This window comes from Camelus bactrianus, chromosome 8 (genome assembly GCF_048773025.1).
Source record: "Camelus bactrianus isolate YW-2024 breed Bactrian camel chromosome 8, ASM4877302v1, whole genome shotgun sequence".
Taxonomy (NCBI): domain Eukaryota; kingdom Metazoa; phylum Chordata; class Mammalia; order Artiodactyla; family Camelidae; genus Camelus; species Camelus bactrianus.
The window spans coordinates 13,438,754-13,462,164 of record NC_133546.1 but is presented as its reverse complement, the minus strand read 5'-3'; the positions used below and the strand labels follow the sequence as shown (position 1 = coordinate 13,462,164).

The 23,411-nt window shown below is 38.9% G+C and overlaps 1 protein-coding gene across 4 annotated transcripts in view; it reads left to right on the top strand.

Moving 5' to 3' along the window:
- Nucleotides 1–23,411, top strand: part of CCDC170 (coiled-coil domain containing 170) — an 81,980-nt gene that overhangs the window by 37,806 nt on the left and 20,763 nt on the right. For 3 of the 4 annotated variants that reach the window (XM_074368152.1, XM_074368150.1, XM_074368149.1), the window contains 3 exons: nt 1,651–1,836; nt 15,331–15,648; nt 22,943–23,143. In XM_074368152.1, coding sequence (XP_074224253.1) covers nt 1,651–1,836; nt 15,331–15,648; nt 22,943–23,143 — 705 coding nt within the window. The remainder of the gene's footprint in view (nt 1–1,650; nt 1,837–15,330; nt 15,649–22,942; nt 23,144–23,411) is intronic. The other variant, XM_074368151.1, reaches the window with a different exon arrangement.

The following is a 23,411-nucleotide window of genomic DNA, read 5'->3' as shown; positions in this document are numbered from 1 at the left end:
TTCAAACTAGCCGGTCGTAAGCCTGCTTACCCTGCCTCACCCACTCCTTCCTGTGGAGAACATGTTTCCCCCTAGCTCCCTCTGTCTCCTGACCGGCCCTGGTGCTCCCTGCGTGGCCCTGCATGGCATGGTGTGCCCCCTCTTGGGAACTGTGAGTAACAAACTGTCTTTTCAGTTCTCCTGATCTGTTGACCTCACTATACCTGAATAATAATATAAACTATATTTTTAAACAGATGGTAGGACCCTAAAGCTTTAGCAACCCAGTCACCCGAGTTAGGTCCCCATCTTTTAAAAAAAAACAAACCTTGGTCAAGAGCAAAAAGGCTGTTATCTTGAACAATACGCTGAGAAGGGGAAAAAAAACCACTCCAGTTTCACAGCCATTCCCTCACTTTTACCGCCCTGATGTACACACACACTCTAAGGAAACATGGTGGAAAAGAGGGGCTTCCTAAGAACTTATTTGACATTCCTCCATCCATTCCCCAAATATTTAGTGAGTGATGACTATGCGCTGGACACTGTTCTAGGCACTGGGGATGCAGCAGTGAATGAGACAAGCCTAAATCTGTGCCCTCCTAGAGCTTTCATTATTGTGGATAGAGATGATGAGGAAATAAACAAATAACTATCCAGTGTTATCCCGTGTAGTAAAAGGTGCAATGAGGGAAAACCAATCAGATGTGGGGAAAGAGAGTGAAGCAGGTTGGAGGCATGGGATGCTAGTTTGGGTGGACTGGCCGAGGAGAGCCCCTCTGAGACGAGGGCTTTTAGAGGATGCTGGAGACTGAGCTGGAGACTGAGCGTGCAGATATGAAGAAAAGCGTTCAAGGGAGAGGGGACAGCCCTGAGTCAGGAGCAGGGCACCGTGTTGGCAGATTGCTGAGACTGAAAGGTGTGCCACTTGCCCAGACGGTCCTAACACAAACACTGACCCTGCCATGTGGAGTTTCAGGTCCTCCCACAGGCATCCTTGTGGCCTTAGAGAGTGAGCTGTCTGCATGCCTGGTTCCTTTGGGCCGAGCAGCCTGGTTGGCTTTATTTTTCCTCCTTATAAATCTTGCACATTTTTATGAATTCTCCAGCGAACCATGCAAATGCACAATACGAAGAGTGAAAAGCCCTGCTGGTCCCAGTGAGAACCATTGTTTGAGCATGTTATTCAGGATTTTCCTATGCTTACCTTAATTAGAAGGATTTTCTTTTTAAAAAAGAGAGTTCTGCCTTCTTTGCTGTATTCCCCCCTCCACCCCCACCCCGTGCCAGGTAACGCCTTGCGGTGCCCGTGGACGGGGGCTGACTGGGACTCCCTTCCTTCCGGGTCTGCTGTAGCTCTGTTAAGTATTTAGCAGCCAGGGGCTTGCTGATGCTTGTTCTGTCTGGAAGCTTTTGGCTGAACTCTCACCGTTGTTGCCGTGTAGCTACCTTTTGATGGATTTTGATTTGACCACCCGGTCTGCTCTGCACATCACAACAGAGTTTAGAGGCTGCCTTTGAAAATGTTACCTTTTCAGTGGACGGAGGGATAGCACTTCCATTGTTTCCATGTGAGAATAGAACCATCGGGCACACAGATCGGTGTTGCTTAGAAAAAGTGGTCTGAAATTATTAATTTTTATGGGACAGCTGTCATTGCTTTCTCTTCAGCTTGGAGAGCTGGGCAAGGAAAATGCATTCATGAAAGGACAAATTGTAGCTCTTGAAGAGACTGTAAATGTCCATGAGATGGAAGCAAAAGCTAGCAGAGAAACAATCATGAGGCTGGCTTCAGAAGTAAACAGAGGACAGAAAAAGGCTGCCTCCTGCCTGGAAGAGAAAGACAAGCTGAACCAGGTACGGTGCGTGAGTGTGTGTGCGCATCTCTGATCATGTTTATGAAGCAGAAATGGAAAACCAGGTGTGGATGAGCACACTGGTGTTATTGACCACAGTTTCAAAAGGCTCCTTTCAGCAGGAGTGCTAGGGGGCAGCCTGGGACTCAGTGATCTAACCAGGCCACTGTATACAGTTTTTTTTCTGATTAGAAAAAAGAAAAATACAAGACACTTAAAAGTAAAAAGTTTGTAGATAATGTCTTATTTGGTTAAACTGTAAATTAAAAAAATTTTAAATTATTTCTTTGGGAACAAAGCAGTCATGCATCCATTTAGATACAAAATTCTAAATGGACACAGGGGAATATAATGAAAAGTCTCCGCCTGGCCTTCCTCCCAGCCACCCAGCTTGTTCTCCTCAGAGACAACTTCTGTTAACAATTTCTTATATACCATTCTAGAAATAGTCTATATACATAAAGGCATATATTTATTCTTTTTATTCACTTTTAACACAAATGGCAACATGCTCTGCACACTCTATGTTCCTCTTTTTATTTACTTTCAAAAATGTTAAGATACTGCATACTATTATACACAAAGATGCTATGAATAATCTTATATCATTTCTCATATGTGAGAATATATCACCAAGAGAAAATCCTAGAAGTAGGCTTGCTGGGTCAAAGATATGGGTATTGTAACTTTGAGAGATATTGCCAAGGGGGAGTGACTCAATTCTGAACTTTTATTTATACAATGAATTGCTTGATGTTTTAAAATTAGCTAGAACCTGTTTGAGCATGAGAATTAATACTGTATTTTTAAGAATACTACATAACCCTTTAATTATGTTTAAAAATTTTTGTATCAAAGAAACTAATTATGGGAGAAATAACAATGATTGATTTCCAAAAGCAGAAGTGAGCTGGTGCAATCGGTTAATAAAATACATAGGAGTTTGAAATTAGGAAATGACTAATGCTGAAAAAGAGAGGCTCTGTGAGGGGTGAAGGTTTGGTGGCGTCCCACAGGCTGTGAAGGGGGTTCTGGAATCACCGGGATGCAGTGGAAAGGACCGTCTTTGTGGGAACTCCTCTTTGGCTTTCCAATTTACAGTGATGTCACTGCCAAGTGAGGTGAGATGGGAAGTTGACACGTGAACATGATTCACAGTAATAATCATAATAATTTTTATTTCCCCCCAATTCCCTGTATCAAAAAACCCTTCTTACCACTGGATTTCTTCTTCTGACACATTAACTTTGTGAAAGGAGCAAAGATTTTATCTCTGTTATCAAGTCAGTTCAATCATTTTAAAACCTTTGTCTTAGTCTGCTCCGGCTGCTGTAACAGAATGCCATACATTGGTGGCTTAAACAACACACAGTTATTTCTCAGAGTTCTGGGGGCTGGGAAGTCCAAGATGAAGGTTTCCTGGTGAGAGTCCTCTTCCAGACTTGCAGATGACCACCCTCTTGCCGTGTCTTCACATGGCAGGGAGAGTGAGCAAGATCTCTGGTGTCTTTTACAAGGGCGCAGATCCCAACATGAGGGCCCCACCCTCAAGATCTCATCCAAACCTAATTACCTCTCAAAGGCCTCATCTCCAGACACCACCATCACATTGGATGTTAGGGCTTTAACATACGAATTTTGAGGGGACACAATTCACTCCATAGCGATCCTCAATTATTTTTCTCCAACCATTTCCTAGGAGAAACTTTGAACATATAGAAAGGATGAAGGAATACAGTGAACACCCACTTATTTCCCATCCAGTGCAGCATTTATTAACATTTTGCTATATTTGCTTCATTACTTTACACACACACACATGGATTTGCAGAATCACTTGAAAATATGTCGTGGACTTCATGTGTATTGTTTCTGACTACTGCAGCATATGTATCTTAAGAAGAAGGACATTATCCTATCTAACCACAATACCATTATCTAAAAGTCAACAATAATGCTACAGTATCATCTGTGGAGGTTTTCAAGCCCACAGGTTCTTTGTGCCCCTTGAGAGGTGAAGTTTAATTCCCCTCCCCTTGTGGGCTGGACAAAGCGGCAGAATATGTCAGAAGTGATGGGATGTCACTTTTGAGATTATGTTATGAAAACACTTTGGCTTTCCTCTTAGACAACTCTCTTGAGCTCTCTCTTTTGAACTTCTTCTTTTGAGGGAAGCCAGCTGTCATGTGGTGGGGGCACTCAGCCAGTTGCAAAGTCTGTGAGCCCAGGAACCAAGGTCTATCAGCTACCATGTGAGTGAGCTTGGAAGTGAATCCTCCTTCAGTTGGATCCTGAGATGAGGGTAGTCCTGATCAACAGCTTGACTATAACCTTACGAGAGACTTTGAATCAGAAACACACAGCTAAGTCAGGCCTAGATTTCTGACCCATAGAAGAGAAGAAATAATGATGTTTGTTGTATTAAGCCACTAAATTTGGGGGTAATTTGTTATATAGCAATAATCAATAACCATCTCATATTCATATTCATATTCAAATTTCATCATTTGCTACAAGAATGTCTTTTATAGTTGTTTTCTTTTCCAAATTGGGTTCCAGTCTAGGTTCATTCATTGCATTTTTGGGTTATTTTTAGCCTTTTATAGGTTTAAAAAAAACAGTGTTGACTTCTTGGAGAGTCCAGAGCAGTGGTCTGGTTGTTCCTTCAAGGTGTTATGTCACTTCTTTCTCTGCACCCTGTACACTTAAAGTTGTGTCTAGAGACTACATTGGGTTCAGGTCAAATCTTTTCGGCAAGGTTATTTCGAAGGTAAAGTTAGATACTTCTTATTGCATTGCGTTAGAGACAAATAATGTTAGATTTTTCCATTGTTGCTGGAAGTAAGTTTGATTCCTCATCTCTTTAGTGAAAAGGTACATTTTTTTTCTTTTGCAGTTAAGTAAGGTATCTGTAGGGTGATAAGTGGCAGGTTATTTCTGTTCCCCAGTGAGTTTACCTAATGGTGTTGTCATCCATTGATCCTTGCCTGGATTAACTTACATCAGAGGTGGCAAAGTGGTAATAGTCTAATTTTATTATTCCTTCTACTCATTAGGTGGCATTCTTCTGTAAAGGAAAGCTTTTTTGGGGGGGTTTACTTTCCTTTTATTTTCAATTCTATGGACACATGAATTTTTATTTACTTACCGTGTTACGATCAATTCTTCTTCTTTTGGTGCTCCAGATCCACTGCGTTTGGCCAGTCGGAGTCCCTGTGACATGATCTCTGTGACTTCATAACCTGACTCCTTTAGTCTTTCAGTGCTTTTTTTCCTTTCTGATGGAAGATGGTATCTTAGGCTCACTTAGAATTTTCAGACCATAGAACTAAAATCAGCCTATTTTCTATGGAGCTTCGATTCCTTTTCCTGGGGGAATGGTGCTTAGAAACCAAGATTCAGGCTTTTGGTGTGCTCCTTGCTTTGAGGTGTCATTGCTTTCAGTGGACAGAGCTAGAAATACTTTTTTAGTAATAAATTATACTGATATTTTTAATTAAAAGTAATATTCTAGAGTTTTCTTAATATCTTTTTATTTTTATTAGTATCTTTTGAATCCTAACAATATTTACTCATTTGCTTTGTTTTACAATATATAAAAAATTATTTCAAAATTACACTTTCAATATTTTACCTACCAATAAACCTTCTTAGTGAAGTTTAAGGCTCTCAGGCTTTTTACATTAGTACTGTCAGCAATCATAGTATAATAGTCACCATTTATCAGTCACTTACCATTAGCATAGTCAAGTGCTCAGAGTTTATGTACTTTGCTCACGTTTGCACAGCTATTAAGTGGCAAAGTGATTTGAACCCTGGTCATTATGTTATTGTGCTTTTATCAATAAACCCCTTTACATGTATATTCATAGATACTTCCTACGTATGTGTCTGCTGCCAAAAATTATTTGTCAGTGGAACAATAAAAATAAGTACCTATGCAAATTTCCTCAGTGAATGAATGACTTTAATTTGATTACAAATAGTAGTTGTTGAATCATCAAGCCTTGAAAACTATGAAGAACTTAATGTTTGTCTATAAAGATGCATTTCTGGAGATAGGCAATTGGAGATGAAAATGTATCGTAAGAGCACATTAAAGATACAGAACTTATTCCTCTTCTTATGTAAGTGTCTTTACTTTCAAATGACCGATGATGCAATGTTGTTCAGACTTGCGAAACACAGTTCACATTGGGATCAAGTTCCTGCCAAAGTAATAAAAATTATTTAAAAAATATGGGCAATATAAAACTGGAGGTCTTTAACAAGGTACTCATTCATGGGATTATGATTCCAAAGATTTACGACTGAAAAACACTGTCAAGTGGTTTTACTGACACATTAATGGTCTCAGGAAGAGTCTTTATAATGCTTTCTAAAACTCTGTTTTTGAGATAGGAAACTTACCGTCTTAGTAAAGTCCAGAATGACTGATTGCAGAGGTAGAAGTATCTGCAGGGCTGGGGTGCTGTTTCTACCAAACTTAGTTTTTCTTATTTTCTTCATAATTTTATTTAAATTAAGTTATGAAAATTTCCCAAATAAAAATCCAGGTGATTCATTATTCAAATGGAAAATATATTAATTGAAAAAATGTAATAGTTAATATTGCAGTATGTGTTAAAACAACTATCAAGGATTGGCACCTTTTCTTTTTGTTGTCTCGAAATAATCCGAGTAATAGTCACTTTATCTACATTAGCCCCACACATATTTCCTATAGACTAGAAGTTTCAATCAGTGAAACAGAAATTAAACTTACATAATGGATTTCAGACAGCTTCTTTTCCTTCACATGGCTCACATTTTCTTTAATTCTAGTGGCCAGAATTGAAGCTAGGAAAGAATATTGGTTCTGGAGTCAGTAGGCCTGGTTTGGAAGGATGCCCTTTCAGCTTTCTTGGTTTGTTGTCCTGCAGCAGTGTGTGTTAAAGAGGGTCGAGTATAAAAGAGACACAACAAGCAGAGTGGCTAAGAGGTGAGGCTCTTGGGTTTTTATCTAGGCTCCAGAATCATTTGGCTGTGTGATCTGAGCCATATGACTTTACCTCTCTGAACTTCAGTTTCTTGTGTATAAAATGGGAACATAATTTAAGGCTTTACCACTTAAAATTATTTTTAGAATCAAATGCTGTAATATACGTAAAGCACTCAAGACAGCCCAGGGCATAATTGATGCTCAGTGTTTTAATTTCCCTTTTCTAGTTATTTACTTTTACCTAGGGATTAAAATAAACTTATGGTTATTTTAAGAGTACAGGCATATGGGAAGAGTTCCTGGAAGTGAGAAATTGTTAGACAGGATAAATTACTAAAGAAAGATTAAAGATTTCTTTACAATCATAGAGTCACAATATTGGAAGGGACCTGAGAGTCTTCTAGAATCTAGATCATATAACTCGATGTGCAGTAAGAATCATCTTTATTATTATTTTTTTTAATTGAAGTACAGTCAATTCTAATGTATCAGTTTCTAGGGTTCAGCACAATGTCCCAGTCGTGCATATACATACATATATTCATTTTCAGATTCTAAGAATCACCTTTAAAATGTCCCTGTCTCGCTGGTGTCCAGCCTTCCCTTGAGCCCCTCCAGAGGCAGGGAACTCACTGCTGTACAAGGAGGGCCACGTCCTCTGTGCAGTTCTAATTGTTTGACACTTCTTCATTGTAGCAAGTCAGAGTCAGAATGCCTATAATTCATGTCCTCATCCTGGTTCTTTTTACTTCCAGTTTTTTTGAGATATAAATGCCATACAGCACTGTATAAATTTAAGATGTACATAGCATAATGGTTTGACTTACATATATCATGAAATGATTATCACAATAAGTTTAGTGAACATCCGTCATCTCATGTAAATACAAAATTAAATAGAAATCATTTTCCTTGTGATGAGAACTCAGGATTTACTCTCTTAACAACTTTCATATATAACATACAGTAGTGTTAATTATATGTATGTTATCTATTACATTCCTAGTAGTTATTTGTCTTTTAAGTGGGAGTTTGTATCTTTTGATTGCTCTCATCTAATTCCCCCTCCCCCTCTCTCACATCCCTAGTTACCACAAATCTGATCTCTTTTTCTATGAGTTTGTCTGTTTGCTTTGAAGTATATTTGTCCTACAACACAGTGTTAGTTCCTGTAATGCAACATAGTGATTTGATATTTCTGTACATTTGAAAATGATCATCAGGATAAAATCTAATTACATCTGTCATGATAAAAATATAATACACAATTATTGAGTATATTCCCCACACTGTCCATTTCGTATCTGTGACTCATTTATTTTGTTTTGCTTTATTTTATTTTATTTTTTTGAGGGCAAGGTAATTAGGATTTAATTATTTAATTAGTTAATTAATTAATTTTAATGGAGGTACTGGGGATTGGACTCAGGACCTTCTGCATGCTAATTAAGCATGTACTCTACCACTGAGCTATATCCTCCCCCCCTCATTTATTTTGTCTGGAAGTTTGTACCTCTTAATCTCCTTCACCTATTTCTCTTCCCTCATCCCCCTACACCCTGGCAACCACCTGTTTGCTCTCTGTATCTATGACTCTTTCTGTTTTATTTGTTAATCTGTTTTGTGTTTTAGATTGCACATATAAGTGAAATCATACAGTATTTGTCTTTCTCTGTCTGACATTTCACTTAGTGTAGTACCCTATAGGTCCAACCATGTTGTCCCTAATGGCAAGATTTCATTCTTCTTTATGGCTGAGTAATATTCCATTATATATGTGTATCTATATCATTTCTTCTTTATATTCATCTATAGATGGGCATTTAGGTTGCTTCCCTGTCTTGGCTATTGTGTATAATGCTGCAATCAACATAAAGGGACACATATCTTTTCTAATTAGTGTTTTCATTTTCTCTGGATAAATATCCAGGAGTGAAATTGCTGGATCACATGGTTGTTCAATTTTTAATTTTTTGAGGAATCTCCCTCTCTACTGTTTTCCACAGTGGCTGCACCAATTTATATTCCATCAACCAGGAACCAAGGTTTCCTGCTATTTGTTGTCTTACTGATAACAACCATACTGACAGGTGTGAGGTAATATCTCATTGTGGTTTTGATTTGCATTTACCTGATGATTAGTGATGTTGAACATCTTTTCATGTGTCTGTTGGCCATTGGTCCTTGTGGTTTTGATTTGCATTTACCTGATGATTAGTGATGTTGAACATCTTTTCATGTGTCTGTTGGCCATTGGTCCTTGTTGGAAGAATGTCTTTTCAGGTCCTCTGCCCATTTTTTAATCTCTTTGTTCATTTTTTTGGATGTTGAGTTACATGAGTTCTTTGTATATTTTGGATATTAACCCTTAATCAGATTTATTGTTTGCTAATATCTCCTTCCATTTAATAGGCTACCTTTTCACTTTGTTGATAGTTTCCTTTGCTGTGCAACAGCTTTTTAGTTTGATGTAGTCCCATTTGTTTATCTTAAAAAAAAATTTTTTTAATGGTGGTACTGGGGATTGAACCAGGACCTTGTGTATGCTAAGCATTTGTTTTACCACTGAGCTAAAACTACTTCCCCCCAATTTTTTAGTTTTTATTTTGTTTCCCTTGCCTGAGGAGATAGGTCCAAAAATATTACTAAGACTGATGTCAAAGAGAATACTGCCTATGTTTTTTTCCCTAAAAATTTTATGTTTCATTTCTTTATTTATCTTTAGTCCATTTTGAATTTATTCTTGTACATGGTATGAGAAGGTAGCCCAGTCTAATTCTTTTGCATGTAGCTGTCCAGTTTCCCCAACACCATTTATTGAAGAGCCTGTATTTTCCCCATTGTATATTCTTGCTTCCTTGTGGCTTTATTTCTGGGATCTCTATTCTAGTCCACTGATCTATGTGTCTGTTTTTGTGCCAGTGCTATACTGTTTTGACTACTATAGCTTTGTAGTAATAGTTTGAGATCAGGGAGTGTGATACCTCCAGCTTTGTTCTTCTTTCTCAAGAATGTTTTGGCTATTTGGGCTCTTTTGTGTTTCTGTACAAATTTTAGAATTATTTGTTCTAGTTCTATGAAACGTATCATTGCATTGAATTTGTAGATTGCCTTGGGCAGTATGTTCATTATAACAATATTAATTCTTTCAATCCATGAGCATGGTATATCTTTCCATCTGTGAGTCATCTTCAATTTCTTTCATCAGTGTCTTATAGTCTTCTGAATACAGAAGACTTTTTTTTTCTTTTACCTTCTTAGATTTATTCCTAGTTATTTAATTATTTTTATGTGGTTGTAAATGGGATAATTTTCTTGATTTCTCTTCCTGATAGTTTGCTGTTTGTGTATAGAAATGCAACAGATTTCTGTGTATTAATTTTGTATCCTGCGACTTTACCAGATTCATCTATGAGTTCTAGTGGTGGCATCTTTAGGATTTTCTATATATAGTAATATGTCATTTGCAGTGACAGTCTTGCTCCTTCCTTTCCAATTTGATTATTTTAATTTATTTTTCTTGTTTGATTGCTGTGGCTAAACCTTCCAATACTATGTTGAGTACAACTGGCAGAGTGGGCATCCTTATCATGTTCCTGATCTTAGAGGAAAAAATGCTTTTAGCTTTTCACCATTGACTATGACATTAGCTATGGGCTTGTCGTATGTGGCCTTTATTATGTTGAGGTATGTTCCACTGTATACCCACTTTTTGGAGACTTTTTTGTTAAATCTTAAATAGATGTTGAATTTTGTCAAAATCATTTTCTACATCTATTGAGATGATCATATGATTTTTATTCTTCAATATATTAATGGAATGTATCGCATTGATTGATTTGCAGATATTGAACCATAGTTGCATCTCTGGGATAATTCCCACCCGGTTATGGTGTATATTCTTTTAAAGTATTATTGAAATCGGTTTGCTAATATTCTGTTGAGGATTTTTGCATCTATGTTTATCAGAGATACTGGCCTGTAATTTTCTTCTTTTGTGATAATCTGTGTCTGGTTTTGATATCAGGATAATGCTGACCTCATAGAATGAGTTTGGAAATGTTTCTTCCTTTGTAAGTTTTTGGAATAATTTGAGAAGGGTAGGTGTTAACTCTTCTGTTAATGTTTGGTAGAATTCACCTATGAAGCTGTTTGGTCCTAGACTTATGTTTGTCAGAAGTTTTAAAATTACTGATTTAATTTTATTACTAATGATCAGTCTATTCGTATTTTCCATTTCTTCCTGATTCAGTATTGAAAGATCATATATTTCTAGGAATTTGGGCTGGCTAAGTGGGCCAAAGTATCCCAGAGCTGGTGTTAGCTCCTTGGTATGTGGACTGGGTCACAATGGTCCTGAGTCTGGTGTCTGCCTGCTGGCTGATGGGGCTGGTTCCTTGGGTGGCTGGCTGAGGTGGCTGCTGGTGGCTGCAGCCAAGTCCTGTCAGCTGGCTACAGGCCCTGGAGGGTGCCAGGGCTAGTGCAGGTGCACTGGTAGGTGGGACCTGGTTCTGGGCTGTCTGGCAGGTGAGCAAGAGGATCATTGGGCCCTGGGGAAGCCAGCCAATTAGTGGGTAGTGCTGTGTTCCTGCCCATCTAGCTGTCTGGCCTGAGGCATCCCAGTACAGGTGCTGAGAGGCTGGTGGGCAATATGTTGGTGCTAATAAGCTAGAAAGAGGATTCTAAAATGGTTAGGAATTAAAATGAAAATAAACACTAAAATAATACCTGCTCATATTTTAAAAAAACTAAAAATATTAATGACTCCAAAGTGAAATTTTAAACTCTCTCTCTTCCCACTTCTAGCCTCACTTTACATTCTTGTTTTAACTTCTGATAATTACCATTTAGAATTTAAAGCAATACATTTCTATTCTTCATTCAACAACCTGAGATAGTAGTTTTAGATGTTCTGCCATAAAATATGATGAATTTAATGCCTCCTACTTTCTACTTCCTTCTTTCCACTTTCTAGTTTTTATTATATTATTGTATTTACATTGTCAAGGTTTGTAATATTTCTGTAATTATAATTAAGTCTTCAATGCTTTGTCTTTAGGTTCATTCAACACATTTGAAATAAATTAAAACAGAATTAAAAATAACATGATTACATAAATATTTTTTATTATGGGTCTTGTCCTAGAATGTGATGCGGAACCCATTCCATTTTAACAATGTCCCTCTTAAAATTTCAGCTGGGAACTGTCCATGGTCCTCCAGGCACAGTCTGACCAATTCAGGGCAGAGTGTTTTGCAGTACTGAAGTGAAGCCCAGGAACACACTGGCCTCATGGACAGCTAAATTCATTGTTAACTTGTATTGAGTTTGTCAATAATGAGAATTTCAAACTTAAGCTGAATTCTTATTATTTTCCAAAGTTGATGATGCCATTGCAACAGCTCGAATTTAGGAAAGGTCTTCCTCATTTTGAAGTAAAATGTTACTCTGCAGCTTCCACTCCAATAGATCATGGAATTTCAGGGCCAAAGGATATAGTACATATTACATTTTTAAAGATATTTATATCAAAGTTATACCAGCAATGTATGAGAGGGCACGGTTGGGGGAATTTCTGAGTTTATTTGTTTATGTTAACTGCAGTAGGTAGAAGTAACCAACTAATTTTTAATTTTACAAAATTTGTCTAGGGTTGGATGTATGAAGTTCAAGCCGGAGGTTTTCCACCCTGACGATAATTAGTCATTTTAGTTTTGAGGGGCAGTTTGATCTCACGCAAAACCAAATCCATAGGATGGTTAGCAGCATCATAATAGGAATTAATTGGGTTTTAAAAACACAAACCTTTGAATAGTTTCATTACTTAATGCATGGAATTGGGACAATAAATCAAATGCCTTGATCATATTATTTACAGATGTTCTTGTTGAAAGTAGTTGTGTAGGGGCTGTGATACATTTGTTGCATTAGTAGGACTGAATCTAAAGATTTGTTAATTTAAAGAAATCTTTTAAAAGTGATCCCTGTTACTGTCCCTATAGGGTCTGTCCTCGTTTGCAAATGGGATTCCTCTGTGGAGGTTAGCCCTGATTTCGCTCTGAGGGGGCTACTGGTTTCTTGTTCTGGGTGTCAGCGTGGTCTGACAGCAGTCCCCAGGTCCTGGCCAGTGACACCAATGTCACAGATCTGCAGTGTATCCTTGAAGTAGCCATGCAACCAGACTCCGCTCTGGCCGCCGTCTCCTGATAGCTCTACGGGTAATTGTATTTGCAATCTGAGGACACCTGTTTCTAGAAGATCAGCCCTGTGCCCCTGAATCCTGAAGCACTTAATCAGAACAGTGGGGAAGCAGGTCCCCAAGGCCTTGTCACTGGCTCCTGAGTCCTTCATTTCATACGAGAAACAGCATATAGTTTACTAGGCTGAAATGTGTTCAGGAAAAAAAAAAATCTGGCCTGCCGCCACTATATTCTATGACTACAGAAGAATTTTCTGATTTTTATGAGACATAAGCGCTGGTGCTTTGGATTTGTTAAAGAGGACGGTTTTGGCCCTTGTCTCTAAGGCAGTGAGACAGCAGTCTAATATTGGGGTGGAAAAAATTCCTCATAGCTAAAATATTTTAATTGTGTTTATTGGTTTCCTGGTGTAAGCTGCCAACCAATTAGTTTATTCCAAACTGACAGTAAGTCCATAGGGCTCAAGTGTCTGATATATATTTTTATGTGTGTATTTTTAGGACCTTTTGTAAATTCTTGATTGAAAATCTCTCTCCCTTGTTCATGGAAACTCCCCTCTTTTGCATTAGGGGCTTTCTTTCAATATAAAAGTTAATATATAATTTCATATAGGGTTTTAGAACTCTAAGGGGGTTAGGATTAATTTTCATGCCTGCGTCATTGAATTTAGGACTGCAGTTTTCCAGCCACACCTTAGATTGTCGTTTCTACGTGAAATATGTGCCCAATTTATTATCAGCAGCGCTGATGCTCATTACTCTAATTGAGCAGCTATAGTATTGCTATCTGAAAAGAAATCTGCAGTGTTAAAATATTGTATTTGTGATACTGTCCTCGACTCTCTATATAATTTAATTAGCAATAGTAGTGGGGATTCTCGGCAAAGAGGACTGATTTGGAAAGGGAGTGGGAAGCGGAGCTGTTTGCCAGGACCCGGAAAAGCAAAGCATTTCACAAAATAGGTTCTGTCATTAGTTCAGTTATTAACATCTCTGAAAGGGGCAGCTTCTCTGACTGCCTGTATCCGCTCGGTGACTTTTCACTCAAATTGATGCCCAAGACTTCCATGATTCTGAAAAATCACCAGAAATTTAAACAGTAAGATGCTCTTTCTCTTTTTTTCTCTTCTTTTAAAATAAAAAGTAGGAAGTGACATTTCAAATAACATTCTTCCTGCCTTCAAACTGTTGGTGGAGACAAATTGCTTTTAAAGTCCAGGTCTAATGCTTAAGGGATGATTGCATTTTAACCAGCAGCCTGAAATGTCACTGGTCAGTTTAGATGTGGAATCTGTTATTCGAAGATACTGTGTTTCTTTTTCATTATTTTTGCCCCTAATATACTATTTTAAATATAAACCAAAAATGTGTTTGCTATTTAATGAGACTGCAATACTATAGTAGTGTTGGTTAACCAACTGCTTAATCATATTTGATGTGAATTCATTTATTTTGGAACTTGTCAACAAGTGTTTTTTTTTTTCGTTAAAATGAATTTTAAAGATATCCTTTTTAGTCCTCTTTGGACCATTCTGGATATGATAAATAGAAGTAGGTCCACCAGTAACTTTCTCTATGCCTTTATTATTTTTACAAACCTAATCATACCTATCATATTCTTTAAAATTATTCTTCTCAGTATGATACTTTACGTCCCTCTGCTTTTAATCCTACCACTCACCAAATGACTACTCCTTTCTGTTTCCTTTCTTCAGATTCTATCAGCATTAGTTTTGTCTTTATGAGTCAAGGGGATACACAGTCAATGAATATTGAAAAGAAGATCTTGCTCTCCTTTATGCAGTGGTGTTTTATGATCATCCTACTCTGTTATTTAAAATGGTTTTAAGGGGAGGCATCTTTATTCAAATAACTTTCAGCGACTAATTAGGACTCTGAGGGTTTAGTGTTTACTGAAAATCAATTTCCATGTATACCTAACTTGAGAACGCATAGCTCTGCAAACATACTCTGTATGTGGATCGAATCTGTTAGTGTGTGAGCCAACAATTTGTTTTTATGAACACTTCCCAGAGGTCCACATAGAAAAGGCTTATATATGAGTTCCCCCCCTTTTTTTCCTAGCCCTGGTTTTGTATCCCTTCTCTTTCTCAGACACCTAAATTCACCTAACATAGCTTTACAATGGAATAACTTTATGAAGAGAGGATAGGGCACCTCGAATTAAACATGGAATGAGCATTTAACCCTAACTCCTTGAAATCGTTAGCAAGCCAGGTAAATGAGAAGCGGATGCAGCTGCCCCTCATTGGCTGCTAATGTGATTGTCTTCACTTTCCGTTAATTGTTTCAGGACTTGCTCAGTGCTGTGGAGGCAAAAGAAGCCCTTGAGAGGGAAGTTAAGATCTTCCAAGAACGGCTGCTTGCTGGCCAGCGGGTCTGGAATGCCTCAAAGCAGGAGCTGAGTCTCTTGAAGACAAGCTCTTTCCAGATGGAGAAGAGTTTGAAGGCCAGTTTGGAAGCAGCAGCAGCCTCGCAGAGCCAGTACGCCTCATTTAAGGAGAAGATTGCAGCCCTCCTGGGGGGCAGCTGGGGCACAGTGAGGCCCACGGAGGACGTCCTTTTGGAGAGGATTCGAGAGATGGGCAGCCGGGAAGAGAGCGGGAAACGGGTGAGTGGGCGCTGGCTGCTTCGCAGCCTCTTAAGGACAGCCCGTGCCTTCATGTTGCATACTGAGTGAGTGAGTTCTTTTGGTTACAAGTAGCATTAAATATGGCTTTACTACTTTCAGTTTTATGTTGTACTTCCTAAGCCCTACAGCTCACTGCTTTGCGGGCCCTGGAGTCAGAGCTGCCGGTGCTGAGTCCTGTCCCCGCCGCACACGCACTCGCTCCAGATGTGACCTTGGGCAGCTTCCCGAGATGACGGCCTCTGAGATTTTGTTTCCTTGCCCGCTGGACAGGGACAGCCCAGGGTCCACACCCCTTATCTGAAACCCTTGGGGCCTGCTGTGGCTTTGAATTAAGAATTTTTCAGGGTTTAGGAAGGTAAAATAGTACCCAGAGAGCTAACAGAAAGCACTCTTACACATTCCTCATCAGTGGGGTCCAGCGCAGCACCCCATAATTAATCACATTCATCTTCTGCAGCAAAAGCTGTGAGCAACTCCACTGCGTGGGATCTATCAAGACTATGAATAGCCCTGGTCACTTCAGGTCAGGGTTTGCTGCCAAATCTGGTCCGGTCAAGCTTTGCCAGCAAATGAGTTTTGGAAAAAAACCGTCAGCTTTCAGATTCATTTGGATTTTGGAATTGCAGATAAGAGTTCCTGGACCTGTAACAGGATCTGCCGCTTAAGGTTATTGTTTGTCGTGATCATTAAATGAAAAAGAATTGTTATGAAGTCCTTAATACACTGGCAGATAGCAACAATAAATATTAACTGTTGCTGCCCTGGCTCCTCCTCCTCTCTCCTCCTCCTTTCTTTTCTCCTTTTCCTAATGTGTTGGTACCTGGAACATTCTTTTAGGGGACCTATTTAACCAGTGGAGGAAAATGGTTTAAATTGCACATATGATTGAAGCTTAATTTTATCCTGTGTTATTAGTAATTCTCATTTTTTTATAAAGCTTTGCTTAGCTGATTCAACTTCAGCCCAGACTCTATTTAAACTATCATCAAATCCAGATTACTGAAGTCCTAATTATTGGGGTTTTAAAGTAAATAAAATGATTCTGTGTATCATTCCATTAGGAATTATTTTTTCTCTTGAGTTCATTTTCTGCTCAAAAGGAGAAAAAAAGGCACTTTTCCATCTTTTAATGTTCCTAAAAAACTCAGTGATCACTAACTCACAGTTCACGATTGCAGTTGTAAATTTCCTCTAATGATAACACGTGTTTAATTCCTTTTAGAAACTGCAAATTTCACAGGTGCTCCAGGAGCAGCCCTGGTGACTCCTTTGTCCAAGTGTAGGATTCTCTTTGTGGGTATAAAATGTTCCCCCCTGTAACATGTGTGGGTCTGAGACGGACTCAGTTTATCTTGTGATTCAGTACATGTATAGGTACTGAATTGGGGAAGGAAATTATTTACAAGACTGAGAAAAACTTCACTAAGTGATTTACCTTGAACAGTGATAGACATACTTCAATAGCTAATGGAGCTTTGCCATTTCATTTTATTGCTTCCCTCTTCTATTTTTCCAAATGTTTTCCTAAGACTATTTTAATTCCAGCATGTGAAACATGGCATAAAATTGTCAGCATGATGTATATGTTTATTTTCTAAAGGAAAATGATGTAAATTGGTTAAGCTGGATATGCCTCCCCCCTCTCCCCATAAAAATGAGAATGATTCAGTCTTTTTAGTGCCTTTGTCTGCCTCTCCTACCCTGTAATTTTTTTCAATAGCTGCTCTCACTATTTAAAAGCTTGAAATCAAGCGTATAGCTGGCGTTTTGTGTGACTCATCTTCAAGTAAAATCAGGAGAAAATGGATTTCATATATTGTCTTAGAAATGTTTCTGAAGAATGGGAGCTTTACAAATTGATGAATCTGTTTGTTGAGAAGGCTGCATCCTCCTGCCAGCTGCCATGGATAAACACACAACAGTTGAGCAATACCCACGTGCCCTGGGCCTGGCAAATTCTCCACTGCGTGGTGATTCCTACCTCCTGAACGTTTTGCTTTCCTTGTTTACCTCTTTGCTGTTCATTGTCACTCTCCTGTATTTGCAATTCTTGGTAGAACTCAGGACACCACCCACACTTTTTCAGTAAGTCATTTCTACTTGTTCCTTGCTTTTTCTGATGACAGCAAAATCTAATTTTCTTCTTAAAAGGCCTTACTATATCTTAGGGCAGGGTTTCTTGGCTGTTGACATTTTGGGCTGGGCAGTCCGTGGTTGTGAAGGCTGTTCTGTGCATTGTCAGATGTAACAGCATCTCCGGCTTCTACCCACTAGATACAAACAGTGCCTCCTCCTCCCCCCGATTTATGACAACCAAGGATGTCTCTGGACATTTCCAGATGTCTCTGGGTGGGGGGGGGCGTGAAATCACCCCTAGTGGAAAACCACTCTCTTAGAGGAATGTTCTACTGTTGGATTCCTAGGAATTATCTAAGTGAGTATTTTGATATTATGTAGCCTTAAAATTTCAGGACACTTGTTACAGGTATTTTTGAAATAATGATTTCTGATGACAGAAAGCTGTGACATTTTCACATTTTAGTTTAGAATTTTGAGGTAAATTTTTTTTCTTACTTTTAGATGTTTCCTGATTGCCCGATCACTGATGAGAATTGATTTGTGCAGAGAGGACAGGACCATGAGTGATTTCCATGTCATCCTCTTCATTATAGACAAATTAGTGCAAGCTCACAAACATTTATCTTCCCTTCTGCTTTAGAGCACACACAGGGCTATCTTTCCTCCACTGGAGTTTTGTTTTAATTCCGTGTAGGAGCTGTGGGGACCCAACCTGATGCCATAAAGGACCTGAGAGGTTTCCACAACTCCCTTACTCCCTCTTCTGATCTCATCCTCCTACTCTGCTCTTAATCCTCCAAAATCGTAAGCCAGACATTTACCCAGAGGCTTCAAGTTGACTTCCACTGACATTTAATTGTCCGCCGTTATGTTGCACCATCAGCCCTGGCTACAAGGGCATCGGGGGACATGCGCAGATGGAGATTCGAGCTCTCCCAGCCTCTGTAGTTTCCTAGGATGGCCGTGACAAGGTACTACTACCTGGGTGGCTTAGACAACAGAGACGTGTCTCACGATCCTGGACGTTCTAAGTCCAAAGTCAAGGTGTTAGCAGGACTGGTGTCTTCTGAGTGCTGGGAGGCAGAATCTGTCTCAGGCCTCTCACCTGGCTTCTGGTTGCCTCAGGCATTCCTTGCTTATGGGTCACACTCTCTGTGTCTTCACATCATCTTCCTCCCATTTGCGTGTGTCTTTCTGTCCATAATTCCCCTTTTAATAAGGACACCGGTCATACTGGATTAGGGCCCATCCTCATGACCTCACCTGACTATCTCTGTAAAGATTCTGTTTCCCAATAAGGTCACATTCTGAGGCACTGGGGGACCCAGTTCAAACCACAACAAAAGTTGACATACACAGTGGTGGGGGGGTGGGGTGTAGAGTGAGCCAGTCTGTAATGTTGGCCGTGCGTATTGACAAGAAGGAAGGATAATTTGATTGGTTCCTGATGATTGATTTTATGTATCATCAGGATACATAAGTTTTCACTTATGAAAACTCTAGCTTGAATAATCAGGAAAGAGCTATTTATGTCCAAACGGCACTGACCCTTAAGTGACCCAAGTGCTTCTTTCTTCAGTTTAGAGCTCTTGGGTTTCCACTGGGTTTAATCTTAGGGCAAATGTGCCTCTCTGGTAAAATCAACAGCTACTTGTCCTTGGGAAGTCAGTTAATTTTTTTAGGGCATTATGACTTCACTGCCAAAATCCAAGCTGCTTGTTTTTGAAATATAGGTTATTTCAGTGCCTTTTTTTGTTGCTGTTGTTTTAAAATGAGGTATGTATTGTTCATGACAGTCTCCCCCCTCCCCAGCCCCCTGCCCCGTGCATCTCTAGGGTTGAAATTCCCGGCACATTTTCTCCCGCAGAACATCAGGGATATGTTTACAGATGATACTAAGAAAACGGAGGGAAAAAAAGGAAAGAAAATCCTACTGATTCTTTAGATTTCTTGGCATGAAAAACACACAACACAATTTTTACATTTTGGCAGGACACATATATTCACCCAGGCTCTGGTATTTGATGTTCCTAAGAACTGAGTCAGTCTGGACTGTTAATTTATTTGAGTAAATTTATGTAAATTTAGCTCTGAAATATCTTGGTGGCATCATATGCACAGAGACCTAGATAAGCTTATGAAGCTAAGTTCTGTGGTGCATAGCATGTGGGAAAGTTCACCCCTGTTTGCTCCTCTCTGGATGCCAGAATCTTAGCAGGGCAGCTGGGTAGATTCTGTACAGTTCAGCCATGCTGGTGTTTTTACAAGTTATACTCTACTGATTCTGCAAGTTCCATGAAACCCTCTCGGGTCCACACAGGATGAGGATGCAGGAGGGATCCTCTCGCCTCTGATTCTATACACTTGTTCCTTGTTTGTCCTTCCCAGAAAGACTTCTAGTTGAAAAACACACTGTATTGGCTGGAAAGAGTTTAGAAACATGATATAGGACGATTCCTGAAGGGCTCCTTTAACGCTTCATGGCAAAAGCGTAGGATTGCCTGAACCCACATCCTGGAGGAACAATACTGATGATAAAAGTAGATGCAATGTGTTGAGCTTCGGTTGGGCATGAAATACTGTGCTACTCAAATTATCTAATTTTAGCTCAGCTAATCGTCATAGCAAAGTCTGAGTTTCAGAGAGGTTAATTCCTTGCTTCAGTTAACACGTTGGGAAGTGGTAGCGTGAGGACTTGAAATCAGTCCCCGTCCCACAGTCTGGTCTACATCAGATGCCTGCTTCGTCCTTCAGGGTCATTGTCACTCGCTTAGTCTAGCTTGCTGCAATTGCCCAAGGTCTTGACTGATTGGTTTCCATGGAAGACCTTGCTCTCCTCTGGTAAGATCTGCAGCATTCCGACTGTGGCTCAGTGATCACACAGTTTTCCATTTCTCCAGTTGAGATTTTCTGCGTCTGTTTTCTCTTTGGTGTCATTCTTTTAGCCAGATCGACCGTGAGATAGGGAAAGTGTTCAAGAATCTTCAGGTAGAAAGACTTACTTTCCACTTGGAGTCCAATGTAAAACCACGTTTCCAGTTGCACAGAAACGTGTGTCATTCCCTTGTGTAACATGGTATCATGAGACAGCCCCCAGGAGACAGTATCTCAAGGCTGTTGTCTGATAGCTCCTGTTTCGTAGGTTTCTTTGTATGTTGTCCTTAATGCATCATTAAGGTCAGATCTAGTATTAGTACTACAGTAGGAAATACGAAGTGAGAGTTCTTAGGGTCTCATAGTCTATAATGAAATTTGCAATTTCCTTAGGAAATGTAATTCCTTAGATATGATACTGAGCAGCTTGCCATCAAATATCTGATTTTAAGCACCCTCAGAAGTATAGAACTAATTGAATTATAGCCCTGGGACCTTGAAGCATGAAATTGGAGAGTTTCAGAGATCAAGGAGTTTCCCCTTCCTGACTGTAGCACTTCAGTCTACCCCGTAACATTCTTGACAAGTGGTTGGCTAACTTCTAGCCACTTCTAGCAACTGGGCATCCACTACCTGATGTGAGAAGATGCTTAAAATACGAGGTAAAAACAAAAGTACAGAATTGCATTTTTACTATTATCATATTTTAGCAATGCATAAAAATAAATTGTTTTTAAATATTTGTAGTTGTTGCCTTTGGATGGTGCGATCATGGGGATTAATTTTCTCTTATTTACATTTGTTTTGTCCTTAATGAACCTTTTACAGTGAGTTTGCTTTACTTTGAAATTATGGGGGCTGGGGGAAATTGTTTGTTACATCAAAATATGATTCTTTGATTTATACCTGTTGGTCCTCAATTTGAGCTCTGAGGGCAGCTCAGAACAAATCCATATTCTTCCATGTAATAGCCTTTCAAAATGTTTGAAGGCAGCTTGAATGTCTTCTTGCCTTTAAGCTTGGTTGTTTGTAGATAGGCAAACAGAAATTTTTTTCAATTTAAGACTGTAAGTCTGGAACTGTCAGGATATTTCACTTTCTGTGAGAATGGTACTGAGTATCATGTAAACATCTACTACTGTCCCCCTTTCTTCTTCCAAAACAATCAAAACCAAACAAATTGATCACCTCAGATTTGGTGTTTTTATTGAATTCAACATTTTCTGAAAAGTGGATTTAATAGACTTAGTATGAATATTCTCCAAGTGTGCCTGAGGTTTTCAGTAGATTTATGTTCTTGGTTTAAGGGAAGGTCAGGACAAAGAGAAACGCCTGGAAAGGATGGAAGTCCAGGGCAAGGTAGGGGGCGTGAAGTCTTGGGGCCTTTAATGGAGAAGCAGTGGTTTTATGCTCTAGACGAGGAGGTGGTAATCAGATTCCCCTGCCTTCTTGTACTCCACTACTGACCCGATTTAGAGTCACCATATTAAAGGAATTTTGACCTTTCAAATGCTACAGTGATGACCTTACTCCATGACTCTGCAGGACAGATGCAGAACCACTGAAGTTTAGCGCATAAGTAACCAGTAGTCAATAGACAGCTTCTAAAAAGCTTGAAAAAATACCTTTCTGCACTTGACTTCCCAATAATGTCTCACAGTTACTCAGCAAGATTAATTCACTGTATAATCTTAATCTGCTCCACGTGGTGGAACAGTGTCTCTGGAAAATGACACTTTTATAGGTTTTCAGAGTACTTTTTGTCTGAATTCTTTTTCCAATAACCTTTTTTTCTAAAAAATATTTTTATTGAAGTATAGTCGGTTTACAATGTTGTCTCAATTTCTGGTGTATAGCATAATGCTTCAGTCATACATGCATTCATTATACATATATTTGTTTTCATATTCTTTTTCACCATAAGTTACTATAAAATATTGAATATAGTTCCCTGTGCTGTGCTGTATAAACTTGTTTTTTCCAGCTAAGCTTTGAAGCTCCTAAATTAATAGTAGTATTCAGGATAAGTAAATGTTATCCATAAACAGTTCTTGAGTAATCTGTTTAAGGAATTATATAAAAATTAAAAATACCAATCAAAAATATTTTATTAGACAATGAATGTAGATTTATTTCAAGCAGAGGCAAATACAGCTATCAAATACCTGTTTGTTTTTTTTTTGTTGTTGTTGTTTAATTTTTACAAAGAATCTAGAAGTTAGTGTTATTAATAGTTCCGTTGCTTGGGCTAAGCACTGGATTTTAACACTTTGTTGCATCTAAAACCAGGCTTATCCTTGTTCTGTTTCTTTGTTTCCAGATGGTCTCCCAGCTTGAAGCCCAAATATCTGAGCTTGTTGAACAGTTGGGAGATGAGTCTGGGTTTCACCAGAAAGCTCTACAGAGAGCCCAGAAAGCAGAAAACAAGTTGGAGACTCTTCAGGGTCAGCTGACACACCTGGAGGGAGAGCTGGTTTCGGGAGATGTTTTGCGAGACAGCTTGAATTTTGAGAAGCAAAAAGTAATAACCCGAGGGCATGTCCATGGGTGGAAACATCTGTTGCTGTATATTTTACCAGCAAATATTCTGAATTTTACAGTACTTCGGTAGACTGGTTAAGTTCTGAGTCAGGAGTAAATTTCAAGGAACAATGGATATTGTTTGGTGATTTCTTCCTATTGTTTGGAGCTTCTTTGATTCAAATTAATTCAATTAAATTCAACAGGTATTTATTGAATATCTATTATGTATAAGACTCTGAAGGTTTGGGGAGTAAGGTTAAGGGCCC